Source organism: Camelus ferus, chromosome X (assembly GCF_009834535.1).
Source record: "Camelus ferus isolate YT-003-E chromosome X, BCGSAC_Cfer_1.0, whole genome shotgun sequence".
Taxonomy (NCBI): Eukaryota; Metazoa; Chordata; class Mammalia; order Artiodactyla; family Camelidae; genus Camelus; species Camelus ferus.
In genome coordinates this window covers 49,827,900-49,841,466 of record NC_045732.1, presented here as the reverse complement: position 1 = coordinate 49,841,466, position 13,567 = coordinate 49,827,900, and the positions used below count along the sequence as shown (strand labels likewise).

Below are 13,567 nucleotides of genomic sequence, written 5' to 3'. Positions count from 1 at the left end.
GGAAAAATAATGTCCTATCTTGGTACCATATGTCAAAAGATTAAATACTGTGAACTATACCCAATTAAACAGAATTCTAGGTAGTTTTATTTTTATAGGGAAGATTAAAATATTACTAAATTTACTATATTATTTTAGTTAAATGTCAAATGCTTCTAAGAAAACTGTATATTCCCTGGATACCAGTTTGAGCCACCCAATAAGTGGCACCCACTACCAGTAACTTCTGAAAAGCTGGTACCATCATATTTAATAAATAGTGGACCTATTCAAAAAAAAGAAAAATTCAAGGAATCAGTGGTTCCTTTACACCAAACCCTCTTGTACCTCTCTCCAATGCTTATATTTGAAAATCACTTTTTAACTCCTAGCAAGAATAATGCATTTTCATTTCTAAAAATTGACCAAGGGCAATACATAGCCTCCCAAACATATGCATTGCAATGGAATCATTGTAAGATTTCTGCATACTGTTCAATAGGGAAAGTAAGAAAGAAGGCATTATGATGAGGATGACCAAACCAAGCTAAAGCTGCAGAATTCAGAACTTCAAACTAGGCTTGAGCTTCACAGACCCTATCTTATGTGGGAAGAGAGATTAACCACATATTCCCTAATGATCTAGTTTCAAGGACTCCTGGAGCAAAGCTTTTTTTCTGGGCTCCCTAACCAAGCAGGTAGCCCAGATGAAAGATGATTTTTCTGGGCCTCTACCCAGGTAGCAACTTGTAGCTGAGTCAAGCATAAATGAGAAAATCTTGAAGATGAGTGTGGGCATGCTCAAAGATCCAGCCTTAAACTATGGTGAACTTATGTACTCTTTACCAAGTGAGCATCTAAAGTTGAGGTCTGGGAGAACCCTGTTTCCCTTTAACAGAGACTACGAATCCTGACCCATATTCACTTTCCATAATCCAATGGCTTCCTCTCATAGCAGATGATTCAAGTGAAGCTGGTAGTCAGGGCAAAGTATGCTCTTGTGCCACTAGCACCAGGAGAGCCATTCCTTGAACATTTGGAATTACCATAGAAATCTACTGGTGACACTGACATCCACAGTCATGTATTATCTTTGAGTTGTGGCTAAGTAAGCACTAAGTCGGTAGCACAGGCACCTTACCAGATCACTTCCTGTCTCTCCTCTGTCTGCTTAAGAATTCAGCAAACTTTTTGGATGAACTCTGCCTCATACAGGGTGATGACACCTTCTACCACATATCCTCATCCCCTCACCTAGGAATAGAATAGATGGAATAGGATGACCAAATTCTGGGAGATTAATTGGGAGAGTCTTGGGGGATTCTATGTGAAGATTTAGACAAAGGCCTTTCTAATCAGTTGGAATTAACTGTCATGTTAGAATTACAAAAACTGTATCACTTATAGTATAGTCTACTTATCTCAAAGGATTGTTGTGGAAATAAAATTGTAATGCCCATACAAAGGGCTATATAGGTAATGAAGGCACAATAAATTTAAGAACTCATTCTTTTTATCATCATTTTAGCAGTAGGGAAATAAAGGCCAAAAGAGTTAATGAAGCATGTCCAGGTCAAACAGTATTCATGAGGTAGAGACAGGATTCAAATGGAAATCTTTCAGAATTCAGTGCCTGTCGCACTCTGTGATACATTTTCTTAACCCTTATGTGATAATGTTTTTCCTGACTCTGCCCCGCAACTTTAGTTTTGTGCTCATCTTCCGATGTTCTTCAGGTCAGACAAGAACTTTGCTATCCATTCAGTCACCCATCCTAGAAACTTTAGCAAGAAAATGAAACAAAGTGGAAATTTAGTCAGAACGGTATCAGTGACCAGTACTTCAACTTGTTTGTTGTAACAAAAGAAACAATACATTACCTACAATTCCTCTCAATAATACAGCCTGTAATCAAGGAGAAAACACACATAAGTGACAAGCCCCAGGTATTGCAGCTGTTCATGAAATTGTACTCTTGGAGGCCTCTTGATTTAATTCTGTAAATATTTTTCTCTCTGTAACTACTTCTACATTTATGTTCCCACTGGCCTAGTGAAACTTCTCTTTGTTTATTGCCTGAATGAAGGCAGAAGTATCAATACTGGTACAATTGTCATTCCCCTTGAATCTCAACAATCCCAATGCAGGTGAGAGGAAAAAAGGAAATGCACATTTAACCATGAGACACGATTGCTCTTAAGTATGACCATTCACAAAGTTAAATCTAACATACAAACATGGCATAAAATGAAATCCGTGATCTGTTACCAAGGCCCTGCTTTTCATTCTACCTTTCACTTCACGGCTTGCTTTTGATTTCTTAACACTTTTCATCCAAGGATCCCAAAAATCTTTGTACTCTATGAGTAAGACATATTCCCTCATGACTTTATGCCATTAATTTCAATGTCAACGTGTGTCTAAGGGGCTTATGGGGCATGGACTTGTGTGTAGTGTGTATATGTGTATGTTTATGTATGTCTGCTTATGTTGATCAGCCAAGTCTTCAACAGAATAGAGAAAATTGGATCAAGGTTAGTAAAGGAATTATTTACACAAGTGTGGCCAGAGAGTCAGGAAAGCTGGAAACAGATAAGACAGTAACCCAAAGCTAGTAATAGCAGGGAATCCACTACTACTCCTGGACCTAAAGTACTAAATGGGGAGAATTTATAATTTCTGTTATTTCTATGGATAATGCATTCATGCATTGCTTCTACACTAAGAAATAAGTGCTTAAGCATTAAAAGAAAATCTATGTGGATGAGTAGACACTTAAGGAAAGTATCATGAAAATACGGATCTTGTAGTCACAAGTCAATGATTAGCTAATGTCTGAAATTTTCTCAAGAAAAACTGATATATGAATAAAAGATTGGAGAATTTTTTTAAATATAGAACTAAAAATATTCTATTACACACCTCTTCATCATACCAGCCTCAACCATGATTAGGAGATCAGTTTTTGTGGGAGACAGACATAGGAGTAAGTCCTTGTTCTTTCATTCACTGCCTAGGTGACCATTTTGGTTTAGAGTTCCAGACTCCATACCAAAATTTACAAACTTACTAAATCTACTTAAGAAAGGGAGTGGCACATTTTAAGTATATTTTTAAAGGCTGATTATTGCTTGAGATAAAAGGGAAAGAATGTATTATGTTAATTGTTAAGAACCAAGTGAGTAACCCAAGTCATAATCCAAAGGGCCCGTGGAGGAATAACTGATGTAAATAAACCAACTCCACAGTTCATAGAATTTCATCAAGTAAACAAAAAAGAGACAGTTCAGCATGTTGCAATGAATGCAAGGCTATAGCCTCAATAATTAGGAAAACAATTAGAAAAGATTATGTCTTTTCCACCTAGCAAATGTCAACAAGTTTAAATAATGAGGAACTTCTTGAACTATATTAAGCACTGTTATTGATAGTTCTCTGTTGAATGAAAATTAAATAGGAAAATAATAAAATAGGGTAAGTTTAAATCTTACCAAGTAAACCATAATAATTATTTTAATTAAATTATCAATATACTTCTAAAATTTTATATTCTCTCAATACCAGGTTTACTGAAACAGGAAGTATTGAGTACCACTAAGGATTTCTGGAAAGCAGGTATAATCATGTTTAAATTGTGGCCTCATTCTGAAAAAAATTTTCAATGACCACCTGTAATGACCTTAGCAAAATCATGAATATTAGGAAATATACAAGTAAAGAATTAGAAAGTACTTCATATAAGAGGAAAATCAAGATTGTTTTTTTTGAGATCAACATGTTTAATTCTCAATACATTCCCAGTTTCAAAGTAAGTGAAAATAATCTGCCTGTATACTTGCTATTAGTTGATCATTTTGCTGCTGACAAAAGTATGAAAAGCTTTTTTTGTGAAATATCCTGGAAAGCGTAACACCAGAAATTTTCTTCAGCTTCTCATTTTCTTCCAACCATGGAAGGTATTACACAGACTTTTGCGACATCATCAAAGGCATATGTTTTCTTCAATAATTTGTCTGTTATTCTTATGCCAGAGACACTTTGCAGGCCCAGTTGTAAGTGCAGTAGTGTTAAAGTAAAGCTGAGAGTTGAACTTGGAGGTAGCTTTCCAAGATATCTTCCTGAACTACCACACCAACGAATAGAATCTGTATCACACATCTTCAAAACCAATTTCATTTTCCTGTTACTGTGGTTTGTTATCTTACAGGTGATACAAAAAGGCTCTTCTAGAATTACAGTATCTGGGATTGTCTCCAAAGAAAGTCTCATGTTGCCATAACCTGGAGCCTCTCTTTCAAGTTGAATTGTCTGTAGCATTGCCATTTCACCTAGATTTCTTTTCCACACTATATCCAATTTTCCCATTTCTGTCAGTCCTCTAATGGCACCAGATTCATCTGAAAATTCCTGCTTGAGTTGAAGGTGGTATAAATACTGGCGTCCTTCCAATGACTGCAAAAATGTTCTTGTTCCAAAGGGACATTCATCTTCTCCAGCCTGATTGACAGTGTTTAATTCTACCCCAGTGTACATTTCAGATGGCTCTAAGGAAACCTTTTGTATAAAGACTGTTGAAGATGAAGTATTCTGAATCTGGACTTCCAGAAATAAATCGTTCATCTCTGAATTATAAAACTTGGTTTTAACTTCCAATGGTGGGAAGAATGAAAATATGCACAGTTTCTTTAAAAACATCTTTCCTCCTCACTGTATTGAACAGATAGCGAACCCATAGGCACAACTCTTCTAATGTCTCTTGCCTTGTCATGGATGACATCATCAATACAACAATTGGATGCAAGTTCTGCCACAGTAGCCATGGAGACTGAAGCGTGTGAAGGCCCAGTACTTCTCTGAAGATTAGTGCTTTCAATATTTTTACAACTTAATTCAATCATGGGAAATTTTCATATAAATAGAATTGACATTTCTGGTGGAGGGTCACCTGTCAGGAGCTGATGACAGAAATCACCAGGTAAGTTATTACTTTCACATATGAATGAAAAGTAGGTGATTAAACTATGCTTAGTAGATAGCATAATTTTGAATGTCAGAAAGATCTCCTGTAGGGATGGATTCCCTTCCATTTTGCCCCAGTTTTTTATTTTTTATTTTTTTAACATTTTTTATTGATTTATAATCATTTTACAATGTTGTGTCAAATTCCAGTGTTCAGCACAATTTTTCAGTCATTCATGGACATATACACACTCATTGTCACATTATTTCCTCTGTGAGTTATCATAACATTTTGTGTATATTTCCCTGTGCTATACAGTGTAATCTTGTTTATCTGTTCTACAATTTTGAAATCCCAGTCTATCTCTTCCCACCCTCCACCCCCCTGGTAACCACAAGGCTGTATTCTCTGTCTGTGAGTCTATTTCTGACCTGTATTTATGCTTTGTTTTTGTTTGTTTGTTTTTGTTTTTGTTTTTGTTTTTGTTTTTGTTTTTTAGATTCCACATATGAGCGATCTCATATGGTATTTTTCTTTCTCTTTCTGGCTTACTTCACTTAGAATGACATTCTACAGGAGCATCCATGTTGCTGCAAATGGCATTATGTTGTCGGTTTTTATGGCTGAGTAGTATTCCATTGTATAAATATACCACTTCTTCTTTATCCAGTCACCTGTTGATGGACATTTAGGCTGTTTCCATGTTTTGGCTATTCTAAATAGTGCTGCTATGAACATTGTGGTGCAGGTGTCATCCTGAAGTAGGGTTCCTTCTGGATACAAGCCCAGGAGTGGGATTCCTGGGTCATATGGTAAGTCTATTCCTAGTCTTTTGAGGAATCTCCACACTGTTTTCCATAGTGGCTGCACCAAACTGCATTCCCACCAGCAGCGTAGGAGGGTTCCCCTTTCTCCACAGCCTCTCCAGCACTTGTCATTTGTGGATTTCTGAATGACGGCCATTCTGACTGGTGTGAGGTGATATGTCATTGTAGTTTTGATTTGCATTTCTCTGATAATTAGTGATATGGAGCATTTTTTCATGTGCTTTTTGATCATTTGTATGTCTTCCTTGGAGAATTGCTTGTTTAGGTCTTCTGCCCATTTTTGGATTGGGTTGTTTATTTTTTTCTTATTGAGTCGTACGAGCTGCTTATATATTCTGGAGATCAAGCCTTTGTCAGTTTCACTTGCAAAAATTTTCTCCCATTCCGTAGGTTTTCTTCTTGTTTTACTTCTGGTTTCCTTTGCTGTGCAGAAGCTTGTAAGTTTCATTAGGTCCCATTTGTTTATTCTTGCTTTTATTTCTTCTAGGAGAAAATTTTTGACATGTATGTCAGATAATGTTTTGCCTATGTTTTCCTCTAGGAGGTTTACTGTATCTTGTCTTATGTTTAAGTCTTTAATCCATTTTGAGTTGATTTTTGTATATGGTGTAAGGGAGTGTTCTAGCGTCATTGTTTTACATGCTGCTGTCCAGTTTTCCCAACACCATTTGCTGAAGAGACTGTCTTTATTCCATTGTATATTCTTGCCTCCTTTGTCGAAGATGAGTTGACCAAAAGTTTGTGGGTTCATTTCTGGGCTCTCTATTCTGTTCCATTGGTCTATATGTCTGTTTTGGTACCAATACCATGCTGTCTTGATGACTGTAGCTCTATAGTATTGTCTGAAGTCTGGGAGAGTTATTCCTCCAGCCTCTTTCTTTCTCTTCAGTAATGCTTTGGCAATTCTAGGTCTTTGATGGTTCCATATAAATTTTATTATGATTTGTTCTAGTTCTGTGAAATATGTCCTGGGTAATTGGATAGGGATTGCATTAAATCTGTAGATTGCCTTGGGCAGTGTGACCATTTTAACAATATTGATTCTTCCAATCCAAGAGCATGGGTATCTTTCCATTTTTTAAAGACTTCTTTAATTTCCTTCATCAATGGCTTATAGTTTTCTGTGTATAATTCTTTCACCTCCTTGGTTAGATTTATTCCCAGATATTTTATTACTTTGGGTGCTATTTTAAAGGAGATTCTTTCTTTACTTTCTTCTTCTGTTGATTTATCGTTAGTGTAAAGAAATGCAACTGATTTTTGAACATTAATTTTGTAACCTGCTACCTTGCTGAATTCTTCAATCAGCTCTAGTAGCTTTTGTGTGGACCTTTTAGGGTTTTCTATATATAGTAGCATGTCATCAGCATATAATGACACTTTTACCTCTTCTTTTCCAGTTTGGATCCCTTTTATTTCTTTCTCTTGCCTGACTGCTGTGGCTAGGACTTCCAGGACTATGTTGAATAGGAGTGGTGATAGTGGGCATCCTTGTCTTGTCCCAGATTTTAGTGGGAAGCTTTTGAGTTTTTCACCGTTGAGTACTATGCTGGCTGTAGGTTTGTCATATATAGCTTTTATTATGTTGAGATATGTTCCCTCTATACCCACTTTGGCGAGAGTTTTTATCATAAATGGGTGTTGAATTTTATCAAATGCTTTTTCTGCATCGATTGAGATGATCATGTGGTTTTTGTCCTTTCTCTTGTTGATGTGATGTATTACATTGATTGATTTGCGTATGTTGAACCAGCCTTGTGTCCCTGGGATGAACCCCACTTGGTCATGATGTATAATCATTTTTATGTGTTGTTGGATTCTATTTGCTAAAATTTTGGTGAGGATTTTGGCGTCTATGTTCATCAGTGATATTGGCCTATAATTCTCTTTTTTTGTAGTGTCTTTGCCTGGTTTTGGTATCAGGGTGATGGTGGCTTCATAGAATGAGTTTGGGAGTATTCCCTCCTTTTCAATCGTCTGGAAGAGTTTGAGAAGGACTGGTATTTGCCCCAGTTTTTTAAAAAGCACTTGGGATTTAGTTTTAATCAGGTATGGTAGAATGACAGAAAGACAACTGTTTCTGAAAGAACAGCTTATTACTATTAACCTAAAATAAACAGACTGCAAGTTATTTCTCCAGGCAAAATGGGTTTATTTATGACTAGCAGAGATTTGCAGTTTGAGATCTGCAACCATGTTGAGCCATGTACAAGTCCCCACACAGCAAGAGCAGGAGAACTCTTTTAATAGAGGGGAAAAAGGAAGTTGGGAGGCTATAGTAAACAGAGTCTATGGCTTTTCATTGGCTGAATTGTTGCCAGGAAAGAAAAGGAAATCTTGTCATTCAGCTTTGCTATCATTGCAGGTCATAGCTCCCCCTTCTGGTCTATCAATTTTATTTAATTGAGGTATCTGTTTATTAAGTTTTTATATTTCCTCCTTTTGAGCAAGACCTTTCTCTAAAAGGACCACTAACTAAGTAAGGTCTTCAGGTTTCAGTGGCTTTTTTCCCTCAGTGTCAGGGAGGACATTTCCTGGCTGTAGTATTTTATGTCAGAATAAAAGTGCACAGATTGGAAACCTATTGAGGTCACATTCAAGTGACAAGGAGGATTAGGAGGGAGAACTCTCAGACACTTTTTATCTATAGTCCACGTTATCAAGATCATAGACATCGGAGACCATCTGAAGCTTTATGTCACTGTCAAAGGTATGGTGACAAACTTCCAACACGTCTGGCCCACATTTCTTGGGAAAGCTGTCTCATCAAATATTGTCTGCTTCAATCCCAGGAACTCTTTACTTTCAGGTCACCAGATGATGTGCAGGTCTGGTAAGGATTCAATGCTTTCATTAGGTGTGTCATTTGAATGCAGCAGTCTATTCCTTGAAGTTTGGTAGAAAAAGGGGTGGTTAGCAGTAGTTGATAAGGATCTGTTCCAGTGAGGCTGAATGGAGAGTTTTTCCGGAGGTGCCTTTTCCAGCAGATGAAATCTCCAGGTTGCAAGGTGTGATGTTTAAACTCTTCATCTCCCAAGAGTGCACTGTGAAAAGACTGTGCTAACAAAACATGGGTTTTGTTTTGTTTTGTTTTGTTTTCCATATGTGTTTTTTTTTAATTGAAGTATCATTGATTTACCATGTTGTGTTAGTTTCTGAGTTAGAGCAAAGTGATTCAGCTATACATATATATTCTTTCAGATTCTTTTTTATTATAAGTTATTACAACATATTAAATATAATTCCTGCCTATATAGTAGGACCTTGCTGTTTATTTTATAGATATATAGTAGTGTGTATCTGTCAATCCCAAGCTCCTGATTTACCCTTCCCCCCTCCTCTTTGGTAACCATAAATTTGTTTTCCATGTCTGTAAGCCTGTTTCTGTTTTGTAAATTAGCTCATTTGTATCATTTTTTTAGATTTCACAGATAAGTGATATCACATGATATTTGTCTTTCTTTGATTTATTTCACTTAAAATGATAATCTCTAGGTCCATCCATGTTGCTGCAAATGGCATTATTTCATTCTTTTTTATGATATTCAATTGTGAATATATATATATCACATCATCTTTATTCATCTATTGATGGACCCTTAGGTTGCTTCCATGTCTTGGCTATCGTAAATAGTGTTGCTATGAATGTTGGGGTGCATATATCTTCTTGAATTAGAGTTTTCTCTGGATATATGCCCAGGAGTGGGACTGCTGAATTGTATGGTAAGTCTATTTTTAGTTTTATAAGGAACCTCCATACTGTTCTCCATAGTGGCTGTACCAATTTACATTCCCACCAACAGTGTAGGAGGGTTCTCTTTTCTCCACACCCTGTGCAGCATTTATTAGTAAACTTTTTGATGATGGTCATTCTGACTGGTGTGAAGTGATACCTCACTGTAGTTTTGATTTGCATGTCTCTAATAATTAGTTATATTGAGCATCTTTTCATGTGCCTGCTGGCCATCTGTATGTCTTCTTTGGAGAAATGTCTATTTAGGTCTTCTGCTCATTTTTTGATTGGGTTTTTTTTTTTTTATATTAAGCTGTATGAGCTATTTGTATATTTTGGAAATTAATCGCTTGTCAGTCGCATCACTTGCAAATATTTTCTCCCAGTCTTTTCATTTTGTTTATGGTTTCCTTTGCTGTGCAAGAGCTTGTAAGTTTGATTAGGCCCCTTTGTTTATTTTTGTTTTTATTTCTTAAAGGAAAAACAAATTTTAACAGCAGACTTAAGTTCTGAGTTGGCTATTTCAACAGAGAGATGATATCAGGGACCCAATTTCCTTGCATATCATAGAAGTGAGGGCTAACCAAACTTCCTGTATGTGCCACAAACGCAACCATTTCCACTTACTAGCATATGCTCAGGGTGAAGGACAGATATATACTTTACAGTTCCCTTTTCAGTTGCCTTTTGTCTGATGTTCATGTGCCCCAGTGTTCTCTCTCTGATCAAATGAAGTGAAATTTTAGTTGTACCATCACACTGAGAGTTTGTTCAGAAGTTGAGGCTAGATATGTAAATGAGCCTAGATTTTCTAGGTCTAAAGTTTGTACCAAATTAAAATTCTAATTTTCCATATCACTTGGTTTAATATTAGAATGTTATATTTGCATAAAGATATAATTCTATAAGCAAGTGTGGGGATCCACTCAGAACTCCAGGGTTGATCTGAAGATTATTATAAGATGAAGGCATTTGGGAAGAAGCCTTGTCAGATCTTTCCTTATCTAACTAAAAGCAGAAACTTTTGAGAAATGAAGCTGTCATAAATTCCCTCTTCAGGGCAGCTTTTGCTTCCAGGAAGAAAACCAATAGTAAACCTACACCATAAATTCCCTCCCCCAGGGGAGTTTTATAGCCAAGAAGATCACAAAAAGACCACTCACACTTGCATGAATGAGCATTATCACAAACTTTCTTATATCTCATTTGTTCTTATAGAACTCATTTGTTCTTTCCACGGAGACCTTTCCTTTCTCATTGTTTTTCTCTGCTAAATTAAGGTATATAAGTCCCTAACTTTTACTATTTATTGAGCTATTTCTTTTGTATGCTCTTGTATGAATAAGAATAATTTTTCCTCCTGTTGGTCTGTCTCTTATTAGCTGAAATCACAGGCCCCCCACATATGAATTTAAGAGAGTAGTTTTTTCTCCCCAACACAAATGACTGAGTTTATCCTAAATACATATCACATATATACCATACTTCCCTATCCCAAATAAACCCAGGACCCCTGTAAAGACAATAATGTTGGTGTCAAGGTGGGGCCTAACTCAGCTGAAGGATGCAAACTCCAGAGGTTCAAATTTACATAAATTATTTTGAATACCAAGGCCATATGTTTGTTTAAAAACAGTGAGTCTTAAACCAACAGAGGAACTAACACTGCCTTTGCCCAGTTATCACTGACTCTAAGGAAACATAAAAATCAACAGTGTGTGGCACCAAATAGGGGAGACTGGGCAGGAGCTCATTATATATCTACCATATCTCACCCCCATTTCATTAAGGTTCTTCTCTTAGGGATTTGCCAGAATAGACACTACCACTTTTTCTTCAAATTCTTATTTTTTTTTGCTACTAATTGGTAACACCTGAGCACCCATTTTAAAGCACCTTGCATTCTGAGGCAATCTAAAAACTCAAATAGTCCTTGGTTGTCAGTTACACTGATAGCCTTTCCTTTACAACATAATGCCATGTTCGCTTACTGTATTTCTCAAACTATTGAATCCTTATTTCATACCACATTTTTAAAAATCTCATTTTTTTCTTTTTTTGTGAGCTTCATTTTAATAGTTTAAACACATCCTTTGGAAGTAAGTAGGATTTATACTAAATAAGTTCATTCCTTATCTGGATAACAGGTGACATGAAAATGAGAACAGTTTTACTATCTTTACTACTCAATTTGTTGTCATTATAAGCTTCTATACTTATATACAAGTAAAAGTAATATAGCCCTAAAATAAGTAACATTTTCCCATATTCAAACTGAGTTTGATAATTGAGGGGATTACTTCAGTGAGTGAGACTAATGAAACAGCACTTCTTCCTGAGGTATTTGTATCCCCTGTACCTTTCCTCTAACAGTTTTATGAAGAACTGGATCAGGATACTCCTTCTAACTTCTAGTGCAAGAGTCTTAACTTCATAAGATGAAGAATCCTGAAAGAGGAAGAATTTGATGGAAGCCCATCCATGAATTCTAAGGAAGTGATAAATTAAGCCATCAAGATGTACAAATATCACAGAGAAGACCTGAATCCACTTTGAAGACACAACTTTAGCCCCAGGAAATGACTACAGAAATCTTGGGGAATATGTAAAGTCAATATTATTTGATGTGATATCATTCTGAGTGAATAATATCTACTTGAAGGGCAGTATTAAGAACACAGATTCTGAAAGCACATTATCTTGGTACAAATCTTGGGTGAGTCAGTTATAACGTTCAAGGCACTGCAGTTAACACTCCATGTGCATCATGTCATTTAAAAAAAAAAACTATTGAGACAAAGGCTTGACCTCCAGAATATATAAGCAGCTCATATGACTTCATAAGAAAAAAACAAACAACCCAATCAAAAATGGGCAGAAGACCTAAACAAGCAATTCTCCAAGGAAGAAACACAAATGATCAATAGGCACATGAAAAAATGCTCAATATCACTAATTATCAGAGAAATGCAAATCAAAACTACAATGAGGTATCACCTCATACCAGTCAGAATGGACATCATTCAAAAGTCCACAAATGACAAGTGCTGGAGAGGCTGTGGAGAAAAGGGAACCCTCCTTCACTGCTGGTGGGAATGCAGTTTGGTGCAGCCACTATGGAAAACAGTATGGAGATTCCTCAAAAGACTAGGAATTTACTTACCATATGACCCAGTCATCCTGCTCCTGGGCATATATCCAGAAGGAACCCTACTTCAGGATGACACTTGCACCCCAATGTTCATAGCAGCAGTATTTACAATAGCCAAGACATGGAAACAGTCTAAATGTCCATCAACGGATGACTGGATAAAGAAGAAGTGGTATATTTATACAATGGAATGCTACTCAGCCATAAAAACCGACAACATAATGCCATTTGCAGCAACATGGATGTTCCTCGAGAATGTCACTCTAAGTGAAGTAAGCCAGAAAGAGAAAGAGAAATACCATATGAGATCGTTCATATGTGGAATCTAAAAAAAAAAAAAACAAAACATAAATACAAAACAGAAACAGACTCATAGACATAGAATACAAACTTGTGGTTGTGAAGGGGGAGGAGGGTGGGAAGGGAAAGACTGGGATTTCAAAATGTAGAATAGATAAACAAGATTATACTGTATAGCACAAGGAAATATATACAAGACTTTGTGGTAACTCACAGCGAAAAAAAATGTGACAATGAATGTATGTATGTTTATGTATAACTGAAAAATTGTGCTCTACACTGGAATTTGACACAACATTGCAAAATGATTATAACTCAATAAAAAATGTTAAAAAAAAAAGGACACCTCTGCAAAAACATGGTTCTATGCCCACACTTACATATAAAGAAACCTGGGAAATATAGTTGTTATTCTGTATAGCCATGTGCCTAACATGAAAATCAGAGATTCTCTATAACTAAGGAAAAGAGAGACAATGGATATTGAACAATAATCAGCAATCTCTGAAAAAATTTCTACTGTCCACATTTTTATGGATAATTCTCCATTCTAGTTCCCCTTAAATTATTACTCCCAGCATTAGATTAGGATGGCAAAAGCACATCACTAAAGGAAA

The 13,567-nt window shown here is 36.2% G+C and overlaps 1 protein-coding gene and 2 long non-coding RNA genes across 3 annotated transcripts in view; 1 reads left to right on the top strand and 2 right to left on the bottom strand.

The window, feature by feature from the left end:
- The window catches only part of LOC116661947, a 368,086-nt gene that overhangs the window by 257,483 nt on the left and 97,036 nt on the right, over positions 1 to 13,567 (bottom strand). The gene's annotated exons all lie outside the window — the stretch shown is intronic.
- Positions 1 to 13,567, top strand: part of LOC116661950 — a 246,904-nt gene that overhangs the window by 136,304 nt on the left and 97,033 nt on the right. The window lies entirely within an intron of this gene.
- LOC102508741 (trafficking protein particle complex subunit 13-like) lies at positions 3,913 to 5,136 on the bottom strand. The gene is given in 2 exon segments (XM_014565873.2): positions 3,913 to 4,697; positions 4,700 to 5,136. Coding segments are annotated over 2 exon segments (963 nt in total). The 5' UTR covers positions 4,878 to 5,136.